General features: G+C 37.9%; 1 protein-coding gene across 1 annotated transcript in view; it reads right to left on the minus strand.

The window, feature by feature from the left end:
* Positions 1-26,499, minus strand: part of Paip1 (Poly(A) binding protein interacting protein 1) — a 108,438-nt gene that overhangs the window by 25,151 nt on the left and 56,788 nt on the right. Inside the window, exons 7-9 of the mRNA XM_067138129.2 lie at positions 6,366-6,569; positions 6,115-6,227; positions 3,990-4,122 (exon numbers count right to left, since the gene is read on the minus strand). Coding sequence (XP_066994230.1) covers positions 4,017-4,122; positions 6,115-6,227; positions 6,366-6,569 — 423 coding nt within the window. The 3' untranslated portion in view covers positions 3,990-4,016. The remainder of the gene's footprint in view (positions 1-3,989; positions 4,123-6,114; positions 6,228-6,365; positions 6,570-26,499) is intronic.

Below are 26,499 nucleotides of genomic sequence, written 5' to 3' on the forward strand. Positions count from 1 at the left end.
CATCATCATCATCATCATCATCATCATCATCATCATCATCATCATCATTTCCCGTTTCCAGTTTCCCGGGTCGAGTTGAGAATCAAGGACCTCCATCGCTGCCTGTCTCTCCACCACTCTTCTTTTTTAAGTACATCTTCTGGTTTTCCTCCCCATTTCTCTATGCACTCCCACACTGAATCTGTTCACCTCTTTCGGGGTGTTCCCCGTGATCTCTTTCCTGTTAACTTCTCTGAAAAAGCTTTTTTTGGCACTCTCTCTTCTCCCATTCTCACCATACGCCCATACCACTTTAGTTTCGTTGTTTCTATCCTGTCTTGAAGTTTCAAGATTACTCTCCTCTTCCTTATCTCTTAATTTCTAATTCTATCCTTTCTGGTCTTGTCTTCGATGTCTCTTAGGAATTTCATCCCTGCTGCCTGTATTCTACTCTCCTCTTGTTTTGTTGTAGTTCACGATCCAGCTGCATAGGTTAGTATGGGTTCATAATAGGTTGAATATAATACTTTCTTACATTTCTTTAGGACATCTTGGTTCCACAAAATACTCCTTATACTCTGGTAGAAGCTGTTTGCTTGTTGTATTCTTTTCCCAATTTCTTCGGTTATCTTCTGTGAGCATACTTCCCAACTACTTGAAACTTTCAACCACTTCCAGAGTTTTACCATTCAGTTTTATATTTCCTCTTCCTTTCTTCCTTCCTTCCTTCCTTCCTTCCTTCCTTCCTTCCTTCCTTCCTTCCTTCCCCTTGTCATCACTGTTGTTTTACTTTTCTCTGTGCTTACTTTCAACCCAAATTTTTCTATCTCTTGATTCCATACATCTACCTGTTTTTGGACTTCCATTTCATCCTCACCCCATATCACTATATCATCTGCAAACAACTTGGCTTTTGTTGCCTGTCTTCCCAATCTCTAATTAATGTTCTTATTAATTTCATCCATGACTATGATGAATAGAATGGGGTATAGTACACTTCCCTGTTGGAGACAGTTTGAACTTTAAACCATTTTGTTTTTCCTATACTAGTCTTCACACTACTAACACAATTTTTGTACATAGCTTTTATCATTTGCAATTCCACTCTGTTAACTTGTTTTTTTCTTAATGTGTCCCATACCAACTGTCTGGGCACACTGTCATAAGCTTTCTCAATGTCAATAAATGTCATCACTATGTTTTTTCCAAACCCTTTTCTCCATCGAATGTCTTAATGTAAAGATCAGGTCAAACATTGATCTGTCTTTCCTAAAACCATACTGTTCTTCTTCCATTTATCCTCCTAGCTTCATCTTCAGTCTTCCTTCCAATACTCTCTTAAATATTTAGCTACATGGCCAATAAGGGTGAACCCTCTGTAGTTATTATATTCCTTTTTATCACCTTTTTTAAATATCGGTATAATTAAACCCTTTCCCCACTGTTGTGGGATCTCTTTCTTCCTCCAGATTATTCTAAATAATCTATACTGCCACTGTAGCCTTACTGGTCCTGCTGCCTTTATCTTTCCGTAGTTACCTCATCCACTCCTGTTTTACCGCTTTTTATCTTTTGTATGGCTTCCTCTATTTCTAATACTGATATCTCCTTTTCTTGTTCTTCTTCTTTCCCTATTATTTCTTCTTGCTCTTTCTCATCTGTTAGTTCATTGTATTAATTTTTAGCAATTCTGAGAAGCATTCTTCCCATCTTTTTAGTATGTCATCTCTTTGCTTCAATATCTGCCCTATTTCAGTTTTTACAAATTTTGTATCTTCCCTATTTCATAAACTATTCTTCACCAAACCATACAAAACCTTTTTGCTTCCCTTTATATCCTCCTGTAAAGTTTCTGTGAAACTTTCCCAGCTTTTTCGTTTTTCTTCTTGTACTATTTTCTTACATACCTTTTTGGCTTCTTTATATTTCTGCCAATTTTCTGTACTATTGCTACCTATCCACTTCTCCCAAGCCATTTGTTTCTCTTTAACTGCTTCCTTTACCCTGCTGTTCCACCAAGGAGTCTCCTTTTCCTTTTTCCTCCCTGATAGTCTTCCACAGGTGTTTACTGCACACTTTACAAATCCATTTCTGAAACATGTCAAGTCCTCTTCCACACTGTTCACGTCATCTTTGGGAAATTCTTTCTTGAGATCCTCTTGAAACTTTTCCCTTATTTCCTTCTCTTTTTAACTTCCATCCCTTTATTTTTCTTTCCCTTTTTTCTATTAACTTCGTTATTTTACCAAGTCTTAATTTGGCTACTACCACTTAATGGTCTCCTTCGAAATCTGCTCTTGGCATTGCTGTCACATCTTCCAGTTGACTACATACCAGAATAAGATCAATCACTGTCTTTGACTTCCTATCTCTCCAACCACATCAAGTTATTTTTTTGTGAGTTCTTTCTTCTAAACCACTTAATGCCAACCATTAATCCATTCCTTCTACAAAAATCTATTACCAAATCTCCTTCTTCATCTTGGTTTCCATAACTATAGAGGCCAATTATCTCTTCTTTTCCATCTGTCTGTTCCAACATGTGCATTCATGTCTCCCATTATTACAACCTCTTTGTCTTCAATAAAACTTTCCAGTTCTTCTAGAAACTCTTCTAACATTCATCTGCATTCCCCGACTGGGGTGCATACTGTAAACCTGTATAAAATCCTTGATTCCACTCTCAAGTCCAAGTCTAATTTCAATTATCTCACGATTTTCTAAAAGCGTTGAAAGCGTGAACACAGGAATTTGTAAGCCTTTAGCTATTTCAGTTTTCGTTTCTTGTCCTTTGTCGACCTGCCCTATAATTTTCATCATCTCGCTCAGTGTCTTGGACGAATACCGATGCTTAGCCACGTCGCAACCCAAAAAAGGAACACACATGCCCTAAACTAAAATACCGCAGCAATAAACTAAAACGGGGTATTAATAAAATATAATAACTTCGAAGTTTATAACTGCACATTAAAACTTAAAATGAGTTACTACAAGAATACAAAAGAACTATGACTTCACTAGAACTTGGCAACTCTTAAGCACGCTGTAGGCACACCAAAGTCAAAGTTTGGAAAGATACCCCTGAATGATCCAGAAGACGCATTCTATCATGACGTGGAGAATTTTAAATTCAAATAACGCCGCAAAATATTATTTTTAACAAAATGAAAGAGAGTTTTGAATTAAAAGTCTGAATTGCAATACTGGGACTGATGTTCTTCGAATGACGAATTATCCGTATTTCGAATTAAACAATTTAAATAACATGAAAAACCGTACCTTGTGTTTCTGGGAACAAGAGATACTTCGAATTAGACAGCATTTTGAATTAACCGATTTTGAATTAGTGAGGTTCTACTGTATTTGTTTTTGTCAATTCTATGTTCAGATTTGTTTCCAATGGCCTTCAGTACAGCTTTGCATTTATCAAAGCCTCTACACTTTGCTAGTTTCAACTGTGTAGCAACATTCCCTGCTGTCTTGTTACTCTTTGTGGCCTTGTTGCTGATTTATCCTATGTTGCAATTACTGACTTTCTTGAATGGCACAGCACAGGTGGACAAAAATTTACTTCTAACACATTTTGATACGTCACGTGACACGAAGATTCTCAGAGAAGACACAATAATACACATTAACTGCAAGCACATTTAACGTAGGCTAGCAGTGTTCCACCATTTGTAATTTCATTGATTTTCAGAGGGAATATCGAAAAGCATTATGTTCTATAATGTGAGTCTTTAGTCAGATATTAAGTATTAAATGTCTACGTTTTCATTTCTCATTGTTTATAATTTCACAGCAAAGTACAGATCACAAAAAGGCTAATGGAATTTCTTTATCTACATGTAGTTTGCCCCCTGTTCTTTCTCAAATCAGTATAACTGGAACATTTACCAATATTAAGTCCTTTGTCATTATTTTTATGGCTGTATAAGAAGGGTAGTCTAATATTACAAATAGAGAACCAACTCCTTTTTTAGGTTATAGACTAATATTTTGTACATTACCTTTTAAAAGCACAACCACTTCACTGATCAAGTCTTTGTAGTCTGGTTTGATATTTTTAAAAATTCTTCATAGGCTGCTTCAAACTCCTCATCTTCTTCTTCTTCATCTGCTGGTGATGTTTCACCATTTTCACTACAAAAACAGGTCATCATTTGTATTAAAAAATCATAAATATTGCTGATTTTTAAGGGATGTAATTAACTTTTTATCATAAGAATTTGACTGTGACAAAATGTCATCCAATAGAAAGATTAAGCGACAGCCTTGATAAGCTGAAAATAGCTACTAAGAGCACATCACACTGAGGCAGTAACAATAAGGAGAAAAAATAGCCTTGGATGGCTGAAGAAATTTTTGAATTAATGGACAGGAGACAAAGATGGAATGACAGCAAAAATATGACCAATTACATTGGGAAATGAAGTTAAGTGTGAAACATATAACGAGGGTGTAGCCAAATGTGTAGAAACTGAGGAACTACAAAAAGAACCAAAGAGACTCTGGCAATAAAGCAAAGGCAAGGGGCAAGTGTTAATCGTTGATAAAAACAAAAGACTGGAAATTGATACTGCTGACAAGCTAAAGCTCTGGAGAGAGAACATCGAACAGCTGCTCAACAACTGCAGACTAGAATAGCGTGACGTGGTGGGAACAGACACTGGTCCTGAAAACTGAGAGAGGATGTGAGGAATGTTTTGTGTTAAGCAAAGAGCAACAGGGCCGAACCAGCCGCAAACTGTTCTCCTGAACTTGTAGATGATGGCATCAATGTCTTGGAAAGGACTGGCTGAAATCCACCTTTGTCACCCTATTGACAGAATCAAATACCAGGGATTGCAAAGAACATTATACAAACAGCCTAATGAGCCATGTCTTAAAAGCATGATCTTAAAGAATGATCATTCATAAAAGAATCTACGACGCATGCCAGGATACATTATCTGAAACACAATTTGGATTCAGGAATGGGCATTCTGCATGTAGATCATGGTCCAGTCGTACTTGGACGTGACAAGGATGCGCACACTTGTTACAATGAAAAATCATTTGATAAAATGCAATACAGAAAACTGCTGGGAGTCTTGAATACAAGAAAACCATCCACAGTGTAGCCAACCTTTTCTGGAACCAGAAATCCATGGTTAGAGCTGATGACAGAATGACCAACATCTTGGCTGAATTATTGGCATTGAGACCTTGGACTCAAAAGGGTGCTGCACTTGAATCATGTCTGATTAATTCTTCTGACTTCACCACAAAAATACACAATAGTGAATACATCCCTACACATAGCGTTGGCGTAAAACAGGCAAATCCACTTGTGCAACACAGCTTGCACCTGCAACTGCACAGACATGGAAGAAGAAAAGAATGTTCAAAATCCATGCCAGATGTGGAGTACAGCAAGGTTATATAATATCCTCCCTGCTTTTCAATTTCTATTCAAAGGTGATACTGAATGAGGTACTAGAAACACATGCAAAAGAAGGCTATTCAGATAAGATGGTGCTCTTACATGATGAAATAAAACATTTTCTAGTCTTGCTAGAAAGAGTCAACACTGCTTACAATAACTGGAGACTCTGAATAAACATAAAGACAAACCAAGTTTATAATAATTAACAGACAAAAGATGTTCAAATCAAGGTAAAATTGGGAAATGAAGAGAGAGAAGTGTTTGATATTACATATAACTTGGATCCTGAAAAGTAGGAATATAGCCCAGAGAAGATTACGACTGAGCATGAAAGAAGCATACTTGTTAAAATGGAGAATCTAACCAGTAACTGCAACTTAAAACTTGGATCTTAGATGTGAATGGTCAGGGGATATGCATTTCCTACAATGCATGGAATGGAAGGATGGACTTCAAGCCAGACCTTGAAAATGTGGGTTTACTGGTTTTGTTTCTCGCAGGCAGGAAAAAGTGAGCAATAGTGAGGTGATGGACAGGCTATATACAAGTCACTGAGAACCTGACCAATGAAGAACCATAGGGACCAGAAGAATACAGAAGAATTTTTCCACGTAACAGTATTCACAGTACACATACCTATGATGGTTGCCTACTTTTGACTGAACGTGGCACACAAAGAAGAAAAATTCCTCTTTAATATTACTCACCCATAATCATCATAATCTTCAGTCTCTGGAACAGATGCTACATTGTCCTGCAAGAACCGATGCTCTTCAGCAGTCAAAATCTGTCCATCAGGCCCATAAAATACTGGTTCGTTCTGCAAGATACAATTAGTTAAATAATTAGGTGTACTATGGATTGATGTAAAATAAAAATGTTCAGAAAGTTAAAATTATTTTTAAAAGATGGCCATAATTAATGCAGTAGAACGGAGACTATAAAATAAAATCCTTACCAAAGGTTGAGTTTGATGCAAGCTATCATCAGCCTGTGGAGCAGCAGAAGGATTTCCCCATCCACACTGCCTCAAATGCAAAACACTATTTACCATATAATGAACATTATTTGACTCTGGACATAATGATGGTGCTATTGAAAGACTTTCAAATAGTCTGTTCATAGAAATTGGATCCTGCTTGTCTAATGCAAAACCTGCCAACTAGAAAAGAAAACATGTTATTATAATTATAGAAATAAATTTCATAAGAAACCTTCTGCTACACAATAAAAAATACTCTCTTCGCACAACATAATGGTAAGTAAGAAGAGTTATAAACAAAACCAATACAATGCTAATTTTATTTATGTTAAGAGTTTAATAACATGTTTTACTATCTACGTCATTAGGAAAGAATGAAGGCCGCAGTAACCTTGTGAGGAAGTTCCAGCCGAGTTCAGATATGTGCAAGAGCCTACAACTTTCTAGTTATTGTTGTTGCCATGTGACTACAGGTATGATTTTCTGTGACTTATCTTTTTTTTTGCTAGTTGCTTTACATCGTACCGACACAGATGGGTCTTATGGTGACGATGGGACAGCAAAGGGCTAGGAGTGGGTATCGAGCTCGGTCTGTGACTAATCAGTGGTGTTTCCTGCCTCCACTCCAGGCTTATCTCAGGTTTACCAAAGAAACTTGGGTGTCAAAGTTAACTTCAAGGCTGTGACCAGTAGCATTTATGTCTGATTGCTACTGAGGATGGGGTACCAAACTGCTTTTCAGATGAAATTTTTGTCTTTTTTTTTTTTGTTTTTGTTTTTTGTAGTTCCTGGGTGCTAAAAATTTCAATGGCTTTAATTTGTACTCTTGTCATGACAAAACTGACATCTGACCAATAATTATGTACCTTTGAATGCATTTTGTGGTTTGTTTTCTATGCACGTTCGGCTACAAAGGATTTTTTGAGCTGCCGTCATTTTAGTATCTTGTGTTCCATAATTTCTTGTTCCAATGTGAATGAGTAGCCTTTACATGGGCCATGGATGGCAGCAAGTTCACAGCTTCCAATAGTAAGATCATTCAATTAATCACATCATGTTGGTAATTATTTGACTAACTGCTTGAGACGTAACTACATGCAAAGTTTTGCAGCAAAACAACTCCTCGGTGAACAGTAACTTATAGTTTTTCAGTCTGTTGAAACACAAAATGTAACACTATAACATACCTGTAAAAAATTAACAGTCATAACTTGAATGACGCACATCCTTCTACAAGAACATCCTCAGATTCTATAAAATCACTTTTGACCATGTGTACATATTATGCACAGTATCATTTACATCATGTAAACTTGTCATTGATTGTGAATTGTAATATTATTATGAACACGTGATGTGAATTACGAATTACCACTAAAAATAAATTCAAGGTACTCTTTAATTCTTAACTAAAGATTTTAATCCAAAGTTATGACCATACATTCATTCCACTACACGTCAAAACAAATAAACCACAGCCAAGTAGCACTTTCCCTATCTCCACAGAACAAAGGTTCTCTGCCCACAGACAGACAAGTTAGAAAACCACAACAGAAGCAAGTGACCTGGACTCAATCCAACAGTTGCTGCTAGAAAAGTTTGTGCGAGATAAGTACAGAAAACTTTCTCAAAGTTACTGAAGTGAAAACAAAGGACTTCTACACTCGTACATCTCAGTTGTTCATATCACCAATTCACAATCATTGACAGGCAGAGTTGGGAAGTAATTGATTATAGTAATCGAATTACTAGTAACGATTACATTCTTAGTAATTTTTACTTGTAATCGTTACATTTTACAAAAATGGAATTTTTACTTGTAACTTATTTACATTAAATGGAAGTAGAAACGTGAGCATATATGTTCAATTTCATTCTGAAAAATTGTAGTAGTATCTCTGCAGTAGCTTTCTGATGCAATCGTTTCAGTTTTCTTATTCAAACAGTCACCTAACCTAACTACACCTCATATGTATTATGAAAACATATTTCAACCACCAGTAGAGTAATGTCTCAAAACTTGTCTACATACATCTTATCTGATCCTTTACAGTGATCTCCCCAGAAAGTTTCCATCAGCTGGGTGGCAGGATTGGGTAGCTGGGCAGGGAATTCTATTTAAAAAATGAATATGATAAAATCTCAATTTGCACCCCCTCAGGGCATTAACAATAATATTACGTAAATATTAACTGCAAAATTAAACTATTTTAGTGTTATTATCACAGACAAGACATGAGTGTTTTGAACTAGTGTTCTATTGCTCGTTTATAATCATATAATTCCAGGGCTTATCACTCAGTTAATGTGGAGCGCCATACAGGTTTGTACAGTAATGCGGAATCGAGTGCTTGTAAGCGATTCCATGCTAATCCACACACCATTCGCATACGACACTATGTAATAGTCAAACTAAACATTCAAACACCAATGTAATTGATGCAATTCTGCTGACAATAATGAAGATTATTAAATGAACAATTTTACAGTACCTACATCTTAATTTGGAGCACCCAATGACTCAAAAATGTACTAATATTATGTAACTAACATATGTCTAGGTTCTGTTAGTCGGGCAGTCTGTAAAAATGGTCCATTAAGAAGGTCCTAGGGAGAACAATGCTTTACATGGTAAATACGACACAATATTCTAACCGCAATGTGAAAAGTCACCAGATCCATGCACATCACATGAAAATAAAATATATTTTTATAGAGTAATACGTTGTAAATGAAATTTTCATTTTTATATTGATTCTTTATTTAAGGATAAATGAAGTTTCAAAGTTCACTAGAGTTTTATTTTTAAGCAAAACACAATACCATGATAGCTTTCAGCAGAAAATTTAATACGTTAAGTAAGACCGAATTTTATAGGACTGCCGTCTAGTGCCGTGAGCTAATAACATCGAGTTACTCCCTGGTGCCAAAACGTTCACAGGCTTAACCAAGCAAATGATCGCTGAAATGAGGATGTATTTATGATATATTACGTCAACTTATTATGTATATTAGGTAAAATATTGCGACCCCATATGGGGTCATATTGGTCATTACGAATTGTACACGAACACGCGCCCCCATATGGGGTCGTACTTATACAGTAGTTACTGTCCCGACGCTCGGTCATACTTACCTTTTCTTTGCAGGGACGCGTTATATGCTGTTCATTATGAGAGATGTGTTAGCTTGTTCATTCTGGGGCTGTAAAAATGTAGGATCCCCGATTTTAGGTCAGGAAATGTTTGTAAATGGCGATCTTCCGATTTTAGGTTAGGAAATTTTCGTATAAAATGTTGTTATATAAAGTAGTGAAAATCATGTAAATTTGGTTAATTAGGATGTAACAGAATATTATTATAATAAGAATTAGTATATAATTTTATTTGTATAACATTTAATTTGAGTGAGAGAACCCAGCAGCGATGATCGTGCAACATGGGAAACCAGTGACTATATCGTTGAAATTACATAAAATAAACTTCATTATAAAGCCCGTATTGTCGTGAGTATACGTTGAAGGTTAGGTCAAATGTTCCACCTTTACAATACCAAGATTCTTTATTAACTAAATATTTACATGATTTTTAATTATATCGGGACATGTTTCGTCTACCTTGTAGACAACATCAGCCATAAAAACTTTTGAGAAAAAGCTACAAGGACAAGGACAAAGTAACACATTAAAATAATTCGGATAACCGAATATGTCATTTAAAATGGTGAAGAATTCAGAACTGTTTTGAGCACAGCACTTAAGAATACCGTTGACATTAAAATTAAAATTGTCCACATGGGATGATTCAGTAAAAACTTTGCGTTAAAATTCTTCTTGTGTGATGTGTTAATATATAATATTCTGTTTTTACTGAATCATCCCATGTGGACAATTTTAATTTTAATGTCAACGGTATTCTTAAGTGCTGTGCTCAAAACAGTTCTGAATTCTTCACCATTTTAAATGACATATTTGGTTATCCGAATTATTTTAATGTGTTACTTTGTCCTTGTAGCTTTTTCTCAAAAGTTTTTATGGCTGATGATGTCTACAAGGTAGACGAAACATGTCCCGATATAATTAAAAATCATGTAAATATTTAGTTAATAAAGAATCTTGGTATTGTAAAGGTGGAACATTTGACCTAACCTTCAACGTATATTGTTGAAGACGGTCATAATTGTTGCAACAGCTGGCTTGGAAACCCGGAATACAGCGGTGATGTGTATGCTGAAGACTGTAATTTATCAATATGGATGAACATGCGAGATCGCTATTTGCTCTGTACTGAGTTCAAAATTAATGTAACTATATACTACGTATGCATCATTGTCTGACTTGTTCGATATATCGTCCAGACTATTTGCACTAAGTATTTTACTGCTCGTTTTGCTAGTAACGACTTAAAAAAAGAAAAGGAAACTCGCAGCACTGCACAATTACATAAACAATCCGTGCGCGAGATAGACAATGACTTTTTCACCCTACATAGCACTTTTGACGTACCCATATGGGGTCGCGCCAAAACAGGAATTGAAGAATGGAAGGTGGACTATGCACGTACTTAAATAGACGACCAGCAGATGGCAGGAAGAGAACTTATACAGCTTCGAATCACATACTTAATGCGCACCCAAATGGGTTCGCACAGTTCTCGATTTAGAACGAACGTACGACCCCATATGGGGACGTGAAGTTCAAAAACTTGACTACTCTCACGTACCCATATGGGGTCGCTGTGCACTCAACGTGTTAAACAAATATATGTAACAGTTTTGTATGTGATCCTATATTTACTCTTTTACTGGCATGATTCCTTATAGCAATGGCAGAGTACAGTAATGTTATTTTTTTGTATTTGTAGATAAAAAATTACCGTATTTCCCTGCATAATCATTGCCACCGCATAATCATCCCATCCTTTATTTTGAATACAAAAACAGGATTTTAAAATTTCATCGCATAATCATCACACGTCCAAATTTTTTCATCAATCTGCTTAAAAGGTAAATGGAACTGCAATATAAGTTTCATATGAATGTGCAATTTAAATATGTATATGGCTTATCGGCAATTTGGCAACAGAGTTACATTTGCAAGATGTTGTACAATACAGTGTAAAACAAACGCTAAAGGTTTCCACCTATTCAATACTGTTAAGATAGTGTTATATACTGTTAAAGAAGTTACATATATTTGTTGAAACTAGTTTCAGTCTTACTAGAGACCATCATCAGTCAAAATCAAAGTAAGGCAAGACATGAATAAAAAAATAATAAAAAATATTAAAAAATTAATTTAAAAAAATATATACATGAAGCAAGCATGAAATTCATGACAAGTAAAATAAGAGCAAATAGTAACTTTCTTTATCGTGAATGAGATTCTCAGTGACTCATTTCATCGTCGGTTACCTGCGCGTTCTGATACTAGTCACTGAATCTATTAAAGAAACTATTTAAAATAGTTTTATTTGAGTACACCTCATCAATACACCTTATAATGATAGAAGATTATTTATTTTATCACACATGTTTCAGGAAAATCATCCATTCCCTTCATCAGTGGTGTCAGTTCAAGGAATAAAACAATATAACATTATCTTTTTTGTTTTCTCTTACAATTTAAAGAAGTATTGTATCCTAATTCACCATATCAATGAATATACATTTCCATTTATTTAGGAACAACCTCCTGTATTTACAGACTACCACTAAGTACAAGGTAAAACATATCAAATTTTCTGTACAGATCTATTAATTGAAGAAAACTCTAAATTATAAAGGAACAGTATAATTAATGCAGCATTTCAGAGTTGTAGCTGTAGAGGTGGTGTCTCAGGATCTTGATGGAGCCTCGGAGGACGAGAGTCGCAATTTCGGGGATGAGATTCATTGGGAGTTGGAAGCGCTTCCAAGTAGCGACGAAGTGACGGGGTATGGTACCGCGAGCTCCAACCATTATCCCTATTATTTCAATTTCCTGAAGGTGGTATTTAGATTTGTAGTAAGGGATAGTGGGTTTGTATTTGTTAACCTTTTCTAGATTAACCTCCTCTGGCTGACCGCTAAGGTGCTCGAACCTGACAGTCGGATCTATGATGAATCCTTGAGAGCTGTTGTCTTTAAAGGCTATGATATCAATTCTCTGTGTACTATCATTTATGGCCAGTCCATGTACCTCCTCATGTACAGTGAAGCCCTTCTTTCTCAGTTCTTCGGCAATGAAGGATCTGATCTGGTGGTGCCGCGTGTTTCTTAGGAGCTCCCCACGTGAGCAGAATCCAGAGACATGACCAAGAGTTTCTTTCTCTCCGTGGCAATGCCGACAGAGATTGTTGTCCAGGGATGAAATATAAGGTACAAAGAACATGTTAATGCAGTCAAACATAAAAGATATTTGGTGATGGGAGAGCATATGCTTGAAAAGAATAATAAATTTACAGACCTTTCTTATGACATGGAGTTATACATTTGGGCAAAAAGGAAAAATTCATTAATGTTTTGGAAAGTTAAGAAATTTATCTTGCAAAAAAAAAAAAAAAAAGGGCTTTGAATCAAGTTTAAATGAAAAAGAAGTACAGAAGAGAACCCATTGTATAAACTAGCCTTTGATCATTTAAGGAAGAAAAAGAAGAAAAACTAGAAGATCTTAAATTTATTTAGGTATTCTCATTCAATTCAACAAAATATTAAATTTTATGTAATGATCATTATCATAATATTTCATTAGTTTGTTTATTCATGGGTATGGTTTAAGATACAATACAATTTTGAATTGTAAGAAAAACAAAAGATAGTGTTACATTGTTTTATTCCTTGAACTGACATCACTGATGAAGGGAATGGATGATTTTCCTGAAACATGTATGATAAAATAAATTTTCTATCATTATAAGGTGTATTGACAAGGTGGACTCGGCATAAATCTATTTTAAATAGTTTTTTTAATAGATTCAGACAAGTCAATACAGGAACAAATAAAATACCTATTATGGTTAAGTTTATCAACAACCAGTCACTAAGAATCTGATGATGATGATGATGATGACGATGCCTGTTGTTTAAAGGGGCCTAACATCAAGGTCATTGGCCCCTAATGGTACGAAATGAAATAACAAAATGTTCTAAATATTAACAAATTCATCCACTGACAAAAATAAAATATAAAATGTCATGAAGAATGAATGGATGGACATGAACCCAACAAAAAAACAAAAACAAAAAAACAGTGGATCAGACTCAAAAACGTAAATAATAGTATTACTGACCAAGGGACCACTTATAAGCACAATGATGCTTGATGTCTAAAGGGGTGCAAAATCCATGTCTAAGGCCCCACAGAATGGTACATGTCGCAAGTAAAGTAGAACCATGGTATTTGTCATGTTAGGGTACTAATCAAAAGTAGCAAAGACTCACGGTGTTCCACACAAGATGGTACTACTCACAAGTATTGTACTTCGTACAGAGAACGCAGACCTATGGTGTTTCTCACACAATGGCACCACTCACAGCCAACGCAAACCGATGAGGTTCCTCACCCAGGTGTACTAGTCACGGGTGCCGTTATTCCCATGGTGTTCCTCACATAGTGGGCACCAATCACAGGCAACGCAGACCGACGGTGTCACTCATATAGCGGTACAACTCACAGGCTACGTCCAGACCCGTGGTGTTACTCACATGGGCACGACGCACGGGTACTGGAAACCCCCAGGCCAGCCTCTTTACTGCTACTAATCACAAACCTATTTCGTACCTAATTTAGTGGTACTACTCGCAAGTAAAGGCAACCCATGGTGTTTCCCGCATGATGGTACATATCAAAAGTAGTTTCACGGTTCTAATTCAATAATCCCTTGGTCGCCCCTTTTAGTCACCTCTCACGACAAGCAGGGGATACCGTGGGTGTATTATTCGTCTGCGCCCCCCACCCACAGGGGGTAAACAGAGAGAAAAAAGGAGAAAGAAGGGATTCGTCACTTCGAAAAATGAAGTAACGGACGAAGAAAGGCAAGGGCCACGAAGGGCGTGAAAATGAAAGACTCCCTAGGCCTCGAATGCTCTAATACTGTCGGGGTCGGAAAAGAACAAGAGAGGTCGGATAGGATAGACGAAAGTGAGGAGCCTGGCACAAGTGGAAGCAATGCCAAGACTCAGCTAAGGGCCCCGTGGTCGCCAATCCACACTCCCAAGTTGAGAGCCCCTTGGGCCCCTTTTAGTCACTTCTTACGACAGGCAGGGGATACTGCGGGTGTGTTCTACATGTGCGTCCCCCACCCGCAGGGGGTAGTGTGTTTGGTCCGCGAGAGGTATTTTATTTCCCTCAAGTCCGCCGGCAAGCCGGTTAGGACCCCCCTATCTGCCACCTGGGATGTAGGAGTATCACCTCTCCCCCTGCTACGCCAGCGTAGTAGGTTCGTGGCACTGAGAATCTAATTCACGAAAAAGAAAGTTACTATTTGCTCTTATTTTACTTGTCTTGAATTTCATGCTTGCTTCATATATTTATATATATAGTATTCATTACCCGGTAATTTGTCTTTTATTTTTTATTCATGTCTTGCCTTTACTTTGATTTTGACTGATGATGGTCTCTGGCAAGACCGAAACTAGTTTCAACAAATATATGTAACATTTTTAAGGTTACAACAAACGGTATTGAATAGGTGGAAACTTTTAGCTTTTGTTTTACACTATATTGCTCTTCAATCTGGATTAACTCTTACAGTGCCAAGATGCTGATGCATCGGCACTTACATTCTGTACGAAAAACGCCAGGATGCCGATTCGATCGGCACCCTCTTATATGGTGTAGTTATGCAGTAAGGCGCTAGACTGCGCCACAAATTAAGTAGAAAGAAGCCAGAATGTTTGTAATTCCTTCTTATGTCATTAGATGGCACAGACATAGCTTCATTTTTGCTAGTTTACTCGTCGACTGTGAGTGTATGATCTGCGAGCGCTTGACGTCTATAATTCTATATGGCAGCCTCCTTGTTTGTTTATATCCACGTGTTGTGATTTGTTTTCAATAATTTTACGTTCTAATTGATGCTTTTGATATATTTATCATAATATATCAAGTTAATTATTATTTCTACTGTAGTTATAATTACTTAGCAATTTATTTAGGTCATAGTGAAGTTGTAAATAGTACATTTATCACAACAAGGCATACAGTCACGTAGGCCTAATTCGGGAGAAGAAATTGAGAACTTTTGGGTTGCTTTGAAGATGTAAGCGACTCTAATTTTAGCAAAAGTGATTATTATGATGTTTTTGGGGTCTTCAGATAGTGCACCAGAGAATGATGGAGCCGTGCCATTGGCTAATGGGCTTAAAAAATTTCGTGCAATGTCAAAGAGTTATAGTGACAGTGCTAATGAAAATGACAGTGACAGTGACTCAGATGATTCTTGGACTGAATGCATATTCCCTGAAAGTAATGTTATCCCTCCCCACCATTTACATCAAATTCCAGGGCCAAAACATGTAGGCCTCCCTCAACCTGATGCTCCACCCATAGATTATTTCAATCCGTTCTTTACACTTTCATTCCTGACACTATTAGTTGATTTTGTATGTTGTTCAGATCCTCTGAAATGTTCTGTAGTAACAAATACTGCTACGAGACACAGTTCTCTCAAATGATGACTACGGTATTTCACGGCATAATCGTCGCACTTTTTATACCAAAATGTTCGAAAAAAATTGTAGGGTGCGACCATTATACGATGAATATTTAATACCAGTATTTGTATTACTCAAAAAATGTATTTATAACTAAATTGTATTTGATACAAATTTAAGATGCACGTAATACTCACGTTTATACATCAAAATAATTAAAATAGTCTAAAACAAAATTCATAATTTTTCGCAACAATTCGGCGAACGTTTTTCCAACCTGAAAATAAAAATGAACGTATTAAGTTAATTTGTCATTAATTTGAGTATTAAAGTTAAAATATTACACTTGCAAAAAATTATCGCTTTGTTGTGAAATGCGGACTTACCGGTACGCAATTTATTCCAAATCTTCGGTGTCGCTATCGCAGGTTTCGCTATCTGATGCGCCATCTTCGCCTCTGTTAATACCAGTATCAGATTCTTCGTCTCCCTGCCACACTGCGTCATCTTCGGAACCGTCTAGTGCATTCGAAATCCCAGTCCTTTTGAAGCTCTTGGAGACTAGTTCAGGTGGTATAAGATCCCAACTCTTCTTCACCCACGAGCATAACAAGTCCAAGGGTGGACGCCTGATATTTCCGGCGGGCGTCAATTGCTGATCGCCGCTCATCATCCACTCGTTGTAAAATCGACGTAAGTGGTCTTTAAAGGGTTTATTAACACATACGTCTAGTGGCTGCAAAGCAGATGTTAGGCCACCAGGAATGACTATCTGTCGTGTCTTATTTGTAGTGAGAATTTGCTTCACTTCGTTCACGAGGTGACCTCGGAAACTATCTAAAACAAGCAGAGCTGGTTGTTTTAGTAGTGCACCAGGTCTTCTATTCCACACAGTTTTAACCCAGTCCAGCATGAGTTCTACGTCCATCCAACCCTTTGGTTGCACTCGTACATGAATTCCACGGGGAAACTGTATATTCTAGGCATCGTTTTCCTCTTGAAAATGATGTAAGGCGGCAACTTTCTCCCGTCAGCTGTAATGGCTAGCATTGCCGTGCATCGCAATTTCTCACTACCGCTGGTTTTCATTAATACACTCCGTGATCCTTTTAGCGCAATAGTGCTGTTGCGAGGCATATCAAAAAAGATTGGAGTCTGATCGGCATTACCGATTTGAGAAAGCAAGTACGAAGTTTCCTTGCGCAAACGTATGACAAATCGGTGAAAATTTACAATCTTGTCCGTGTAATCAGCAGGCAACTTTTGGCTTAGTGTTGTTCTCCTTCGCACTGACAGATTGTGTCGTCGCATGAACCCCTTAATCCACCCACGAGTCGCCTTAAACTGAGTTACCAGTATGTTGTGTTTGCACGCTACCTCCTGTCCCTTAATTTGTAACATTTCATATGATACACTGCAGCCATTGTTACGTATTTCACTGACGTACCTAAACACTTCTTCGTCAATTATATGAAACTTCCGTTTTAGGACCTCTAAACGCGCGTCTAGAAGGGTTTGTGCTTTTTAGCTTGTTTTTTACTTTCCGCCAGTCACGCACCAACTTTTCACTCACAGAAAATTTTCTTTCTGCAGCTCTGTTCCCGTGCTGTTCAGCGAAGGCAATTACGCTTAGCTTGAAGCCCGCAGAATAGTTTCTATATTTACCCATAATCGCTTATAAATGCTTCACACGTTAATGTTTTGCGATATAAATGACTTTCCGTAATTGTTCACTATTAAAACAAATTATTTCTGCAAACACCCAAAACACAAATTAAAAAATTAAATTCTCACGCACACATGTCTACAGTAATCACGTAAATCTGAAACAAATAAATGTTAGGCAGCAAGGAAGCATGCAACAATTGTATCAGTTTAGCTCGTTGGTTGCAACACACTACTGCGCTTGCGCAAAGCTCGCAAACCGGAGCTCTAGCTAGCGCGGTGTAGATCTACTGTATAGTTGACTGTATTCCGAGACGTCAGTAACAAACATTCATTTTTTTCAATTTCTTTTAAACATACGGTAATTAGGTTAATATTTCTTGACTGCTTGGATAAAAGTTTTCATCCCATGCCCGGACACTTATGACGTAGTACTAAGATAAGAGTCTAGCGATGACAACTGAGACATCGTAAATAATTCGGCTGAATAATTCCGTGGAAATCTGCGTTATCGTCTTGGATTTCACTTCGTGCGCAATAACATAGGAGCCGGCCCCATGGTGTAGGGGTAGCGTGCTTGCCTCTTACACGGAGGCCTCGGGTTCAATTCACTGCCGGGTCAGGGAATTTTACCTGTATCTGAGGGCTGGTTCGAGGTCCATTCAACCTACCTAGCCGGTATTTCCTGGCGACATTGCCGATAAGCGATAACTTACAGCCTTACGTATTTCAAATGGGAACTCATAATATGTAGGTGGTGAATAAATAGTACACTGTCTCGCGACAACGTTGTCAAACTGCCGATAGCCTACCGGTAAGCATAATATGTAGGTGGTGAATAAATAGTACACTGTCTCGCGACCATGTTGTCAAACTGCCGATAGTCTACCGGTACGCCATGCGTCGTACATATACCGGTATTATTTATTTATATGTTGTGCAACATGTCGCAAACGTGACTGTGTTGCCAAATTGCCCATACACGTATTTAAATTGTGCATTCATGTGCAACTTACGTTGCAGTTCCATTTACCTTTTAACCAGATTAGTGAACAAAATTTGGACGTGCGACGATTATGTAATTAAAGGTTTAAAGTCCGATTTTTGTATTGAAAATAAAGGACGCGACGATTACGCGGTGGCGACGATTATGCCGTGAAATACGGTATTACTCTCCCAAAATTCATAAAATATCCAATCGTTGACAGCTTACACAGTTGGTGTCTTTTTCTCCACATGTTGAATGCTTTTGGAAATTAGTTTATAAATTGGAAAGTAGACCTACATGAACAATATAAATTGGTATATATAATCCCAGATAAGAGTTAAGATTAAATATCTTCACTTAGTCACTTTGGATTTAGTGTAAAATGTGCTAATTAATTTCAAATTATGTTTTTCCTTTTTAAATTAAAAAAAAAAAATTTGTGCACATTATTCCACAAAATTTTGTTTTTTGAAATGCAAGTTATTACGATCGCCATATCTATTGCACATTTCCCTACCTTACATACTGCTGTTCGCCTCGACCTCGTCCTCGCCGCATCAAGCACTCCGCTCACCTGTGCTCTACCAGTGTGATTACGTCATCCTCGCTGCACTTCGCCGTTGCCTGTGCGCTGTGTGTACACGTAACCTCATGTTTCTCGAACTCAATGGCTTGTAGCCTTCTCTACTTTTCTGGAATATTCTATTTCACTATATATTGCCCACTCTGCTTCTCCATATTTGAGTCGGGTTTCATAGCGGAGTGGTGGAGTGCCAATGTACTGTGCCTCTTGTAATCATGTCTATTCCATCTGGACTCTGTCTTCAAGCTATTTGGTGAGCAAGACTTATTATAATTTATCTTCATTTGGACTTTAATTTTCATCCGGCCTCTTGCCAGTTCAAATTTTCTTCCGTCGAGTTGGTATGCTACATTTTTAAAGCTCATAGACTGCATCACTATACGAACATGCGCTACGGACAATTATGAATTATTTATAATCATTTCAGATGTCTTCCTGGACCTATGTAAAAATTGGTAAATCTTGGAATACCCGGTGAAGAAAATCCTTTCCCCGCCCTAATCCTTATGTCACTTCCCTTCCCCCTTTCGTCCTTTTCTCTCTGGTCTTTATTCCTGCTGTCCTATTTAGTTTTTATATTTATTGTATGTTGGTAAATTATTTATTAGGCTTTCCCCTTATGCATTTTTGGATATTCTATTTGTAAATGTGGCACACTTTTCGGATTTTTCTCTACTTTCACCATTTGTTATAAATTTATCTTCGATTTTATTTATCTTGTTGTTATGTTTTATTGTTAAATATATATTCTATTCACATCGTTATTTTTTTGGTCTTCCTATTGGCCTAGCTCCTTCTCACTGTGCGTTTCCTTGGTTTAAATCATTCATTATTATTATTATTATTATTATTCACATCTACTGCACTACTATACTTTGGTACACTGAGCTTTCTACGGTATTGCTAATATCATATTATACATCCACTGTACGTACTTCTGATCACTTATCACTATTGTATAATAGTACACCACCCACGACAGTATGATAGCAGTACCACTCATTACAGTATTATCAGAGGTCCTTCCTCACTACAAAGTCACATGTTTACTGTACCACTAAAATAGCCCGACTATGAATTAATTTTTGAAGTTAGCACGAAGTAGATCTCAGGGCAATACTGGGTGATTTCTAGCTAGGGGTTGGTACAGAAGGCAGGGTCCTATCTGCAAGAAAATTTTAAGATAGTATGAATAATAGTTTTTTATATCCAGAAAATGCATTTTAAGTGCACATCACCTTACTGTTGATAGTTGCTGTCTCCAACATCATCTTTTGATGAGCCATGCTCCCAGTTCACCAGGCTGAACGGGACTGGAACACGTTCTGCAAGTTGCCAATATTGCGTTGAGATAAGACCGGAACACCCAGATCGGCTTGATATGGGTTTGAGTCTCGAACTTTCGATGTTCTGGACGATCTCCGACGTTCTCCGATGATGTTGCAGGGAAATCACTCGTCACATAACTTACACGAGTGTCCAAATTTACACAGTCCCTCGACACTTTGGTTTAACAGCACTGTTTCATTAAATATGGCTGGGATATGCCATTGAATTCACTCTAAATCTTGTAAATAGAATTTATAAGTTCACTAAAGATGAAGATGCAGGTAGCATCAAGACTGGAAGAAAATAAAGCACAATTCATGTATAGAAATAATGAAACTGAAAACTGTTCACGCACCTGGCACAGTTCGTGGCAATTTTCCACTAAATAGAGTACCACTTGACATCGAAAGAAATGTATGACTGCTCTAGAGTTTATCAAAGACACTGCTGTCAGTCATGAAATAATATTAAACACTTTGACGAAGAAATAAGATTGAAATGAAAAACACAGTTCGTTGTTAGGCACACTTGACATAAAATAGGTGACTGTTCGAGAATTTATCAAAGACACTGTTGTCAGTCATACACAAATAATTTATGCACTGTTCAAAAGAAATAATACACAATTTTGTTTGAATTGGATAAAGAACACAGTCTGAGTTCAGAGTGAAACACTGGTGTCGTAGCACACGATTATGGTAATCACTTGCATTAACATTCATGTGAAAGTTCGAACAATTTCATAAACACCCTTGTTTATTAATGAAATTATGCTGACTGAGATTTAACAAAAATGTCACAGTTAATAGTATAACGTATTAGTGTCACAGTGAAATTAATGATATGTGTTCAGAGATTAAGTTCTGCTGACTGAGATTTTAAAAAGAAATATCACAGTTCCTAGTATATCGCAGTAGTGTCACATTTAAATTAATAATGTTTGTTCAGAGACTAAGTTTCACACAGGCAACATGAACTCAGTTCTACAAGAACGAAAGTAAGTTATATCGAGAAGTTTCTACATGCGCACAGAATACAAGTTCAATTCAACTGTTGTCACCTAAGTCCAATACACGACCTGTCATAATCAGAGTTCCAATACGCGGGCAGATTATAAGTTCAACTTGATTGATAGACTCAATGTCCATTATAAAGACTTTGTTATACATCCGAGTTCACATGTTCACAATTTATAAGTTCAACACGACTGTCAGAGTTCCCACATGAAGACTCAGAATCATTCGAAGATAGACTCTGTCAGCACTTCGACGAACACTGCAGCGTGGAGAGTCAGGCTGGACACCCAGCTATGACTGTCTGATCAGGTCAAGCGAGCTCAGCTCAGTTTGGGGCTCCTACGTCAACAGATAATGTGATCCCTTTGAGGCTGATGATCTCGCAAATCCCTTGGCGGATTTTCTTGAGATTCACAATTTGAGACGTTTATGTTATCCTCTTCAAAATGACGTATTGCTCAAGTCGCAAAAATCTTTTTCAATCGAATGTTGCAAAAGGGTGACGTTCATATCCAGAACATACCAGGTCGGCTGACTACACGTGGCGTCAGGTGGGTAGTCTATCTTGTCCCTGCAGCTACGTCACACACACAGCTGTCGCCAGTTCGCCTGCTTGCTCCTCCGAATGTAAACAAACCAAGTTTGCTCTGAATGTCTTGCGTGATGATGGAATACAATTAATGGTCAAAAAATATGGCATGTACAGGTCGTAACTGGTACATTATATTCCTTGGAGTATATCAAGCTCACATACCAAATTTTACCTCCGTATCTTTTAAACTGAGATGTAAATAGATATTTTTATACAGTGATGCAAAATCCACTGAAACATGCTTGGCATTCTATGCACATGATGACCTATAACGGGTCGGCATCCAGAGGGTTAATATGAAATTTATTATCTACGATGTCATGAAATGTATAAATAATATCGGTATACATACGATGCATGGATTATGAACGTGGTCGCGAGACAGTGTACAATTTATACACCAGTGACATAAGTTCTTATTTGAAATACGTAAGGCTGTAAGATACCGCTTATCGGCAACGTTGCCGGGAAATACCAGCACTGCACACACTTGTTTTCTAGTACGGTTTTCAGAGCTTTGCAACCAGGGGTGCACTGGTATCGGACCGCGTAAGCAAACGGCAACAAAATGAGTTACTGAGAATCTAATTCATGAAAAAGAAAGTTACAATTTGCTCTTATTACTGGTAAACATTGGAATGAATGCGCTCTTTTTTTAAATTTTATAACATTGTCATGTTCTAGTGGTCTACTATAAAACATAATCGAATGTTCAGGCACTAGGAAATTTACGAGTAAGTACACCCCTGCTTGCAACTCTTGTAGTTCACGTCTAGTGGACTTCTCCACGTTGTGGGAGTATGCAGGTTTTTCCCGTTTCGTGTTTATTAGGTATTCTTGCGGAAGTATCGACTGCTCTGCAAAGTACAAATGCATGTGTGTGTTTTGAGTGGAAACTTGGTGCATGACACGCAGAAATTAAAAGACAAGCTAAAAAGTGTCTCAAAATTGACGAAAAAGTGTTTGTGTACATCGAGGAAGTACGTAACAATGGCTTCAGTGTACTATATGAAGTGTCACAAATGAAGGCCTGGGAAGTAGCGCACGAACACCACGTTTAGTTTAAGGCGAGGCGTGTGTGGGTTGTAGGATTCGTGCGACGATACAATCTGTAGGTTCAAAGGAGAACAACACTGTATTAAAGATTGCCTGTTGATTACACAGACAAGACTGCAAATTTTCACCGATTTGTCTGACGTATGCGCCAGAAAAATTCATACTTACTTTCTCAAATCGGTGACGCTGATCATGTTCCAGTTTTTTCGATACCGTATGCATCACAAAGCACTGTTGCACTATAAGGATCATGGAGTTTATTTATGAAAACCAGCAGTAGTTAGAAATTACAATGCATGGCAATGACTGCCATTACTGCTGAGGGAAGAAAGTTGCCGCTTATATCATTTTCAAGAGGAAAACGATGCCTAATCAAATACAGTTTCCCTGTGGAATTTGTGTACGAATGCAACCAAAGACTTGGATAGTCATGGAACTCATGTTGGACTGGGTTAAAACTGTGTGAGACAGAAGACCTGGTGCACTACTGAAACAGCCGGCTCTGCTTATTTTAGATAGATTCCGAGGTCAAAATGCGAACAAAGTGAAACAACTTTCAAATGAAAATAAGACAACAGGTAGTCATTCCCGGTGGCCTATCATCATCTTTGCAGCCAATGGGCATACAGTATATGTATTAAAAAACCATTTAAAGACCGCTTATGTTGATTTTATGGGTGGATAATAAGCGGAGATCAGCAATTGACGCCCGCTAAAAATATTAGGCATCCATCCTTCGACTTACTATGCTCGTGGGCAATGAGAGCTGGAACCTTGTAATACCTGAACTAGTCTCCAAGAGCTTCAAAAAGGCTTTAATTTCGAACACACTAGACAGATCCTAAGATGACGCAGTGTGGCAGTGATGAAGAATCTATTCAGCAGCGGCGAGGACGGCACATCAGATACCAAAACCAGCAATAGCGACACAGAAGATTTTGAGTAAATTATTTACCAGGAAGTCCATACGTCATAATAATGCAATAATTATTGGCTAGTGCAATATCAACTCTAATGTTCCAAATTAGTGACAATTAATGTAATAAAAGCCATTTTTATTTTCAGACTGGAGAAACGCTCACCGAACTGTTGCTAATAAATTATGATTTTGATTTGGACAATTTTAATTATTTTTATGTATTAAGTCCAACCCCTCGCCCACGTCGTAGGAGATGGGCAACGTCATCAAGTAGGGAATAGCCTGTGGTGGTGAAGTACAGTGGGGACTGTGGGTGCCCCGAGATTACTACGGTAGCTGTGAAAGCCCTACAGAAATCCTGAAAAAGATGGGAACTAACGGGGCTCGGGTGAAGTCACGGCAGGCCTAGAAAGCCGGTGATGGATATTAACTCGCTTTCAAGGAAACAAGGAATGATAAGCCGGATGGATGTAACAGACGACGACCTTGGCGAGGAACAGGATTACGAAATGGCATACTGAATACACAAACATTGACCGGAAAAATAGAAGAGGTCGTAGGCATGATGGAAAGAAGAAAACTGGATGTAGGGCTGGCAGAGACTAAGTGGAGGGGTGAGGGTAAGAGAGAACAGAGAAGCAGGAAAGACATATCAAAATATGGAAACTGAAGGAAAAGGAAACCAAGGAAAAATACCACGAGAAAGTAAGATTGAACTTACCAACAGATGATACAAAAACAGGAGAGGAAGAATGGGAAAGGTTCGAGAGGACACTAGTAAAAACTGCAGAGGAAGTGTGTGGGAGAACTAGTGCCAGGAAAAGACCCCATGGCAGAATGACAGAGTAAAAGTGGCAGTTAGGGAGAAGAATAAAGCTTTCAGAGTGTGGTTTCAATAGAGGACAATGGAGACAAGACAAGATTATAAGACCAAAAAAGGATGAAGCTAAAAAGGTTGTAACAGAGAAGAAAAAAATGGATGGAAAAGTGGACAAACAAGATGGAAGAGGATACCAAAGGAAATAAAAAAGTACTGTATGGAATGGTCAAGAGTAAGAGGAAAGGCATGAGGGAAGATGTTATAATAATAGACAAAAATGGAAATGAAGTGTATGAAATGGAAAAACTCAAAGGAATGTGGAAGGAGTATTTTGAAGATTTACTAAACCCAGAAGGATGCACTGAGGAGGAAATTAGGAGCAGGGAGGAAGTAAGAAATATGGAAATAGAAAATGACTTAACATGGACAGAAGTGGAGCTAGCACTGGACAAGATGAAAGGAGGGAAAGCCCCAGGTATAGATGAAGTGAGTATTGAGATGGTGAAGGCAGCAGGAGAGGTAGGGAAACAGTGGCTTTATCGTGTGTTGAAAGTAGTATGGAAGGAAAGAAAGACCCCTGAAGATTGGAAGAAAGGGGTAATCATACCCATTTTCAAGAAGGGGAATAGAAAAGAGTTTAAGAACTATAGGGGAGTCACATTGATATGCCACTGTGCAAAGGCATTTGAGAAGGTTCTGGAGAATAGAATCAGAAAGAGGGTGGAAGAAAAGTTAAGAGAAGAGCAGTATGGCTTCAGATCAGGAAGGTCTACAGTAGACCTTTTATTCGGAGTAAGACAGCTACAAGAGCGTCATTACGAATGGGGTAAGGATCTTGTGATGGCCTTCGTGGACTTTGAGAAAGCTTATGACGGTGTGTGTAGAAACAAGGTATAGGAAGCCTTACAGAGAAAAGGTGACGAGGAACAGACCGTAGAAAGAGTGAAGTAGATGTACAATGGGAGTGTCAGTTGTGTGAAAATAGGAGGAGAGAGAACAGGCTGGTTTGAGCAAAAAGGTGGATTAAAACAAGGAAGTGCTCTGTCACCTTTGCTCTTCATAGTAACAATGGACGAGATAATGACAAAAGTGGCAAGAAAAATTGGAGTGATGATGTTTGCAGATGACCTGTTAGTCTGGGGAGAAAAGGAAGAAGATATCCAGATGTTAGATGCTTGGGTAGATGAGGTGGAACAATATGGATGAAATTTAATGCCCAAAAGAGTGAGATAGTGATCACAACTAAAAAGAAGGAGAGACCTACGAGAGAGATATTGCTTGGAGGGGAACAGCTTAGGAAGGTAGAGAGTTTCGAGTACTTGGGAAGTATCATAGAGGAAAGTGGAAGAAATGATAGGGAATTTTTTTTTTTCTTTTGCTAGTTGTTTTACGTCGCACCAACACAGATAGGTCTTACGGCGACGATGGGACAGGAAAGGGCTAGGAGTGGGAAGGAAGCGGCCGTGGCCTTGATTAAGGTACAGCCCCAGCATTTGCCTGGTGTGAAAA

This window comes from Anabrus simplex, chromosome 1 (genome assembly GCF_040414725.1).
Source record: "Anabrus simplex isolate iqAnaSimp1 chromosome 1, ASM4041472v1, whole genome shotgun sequence".
In the NCBI taxonomy this organism is placed as follows: Eukaryota; Metazoa; Arthropoda; class Insecta; order Orthoptera; family Tettigoniidae; genus Anabrus; species Anabrus simplex.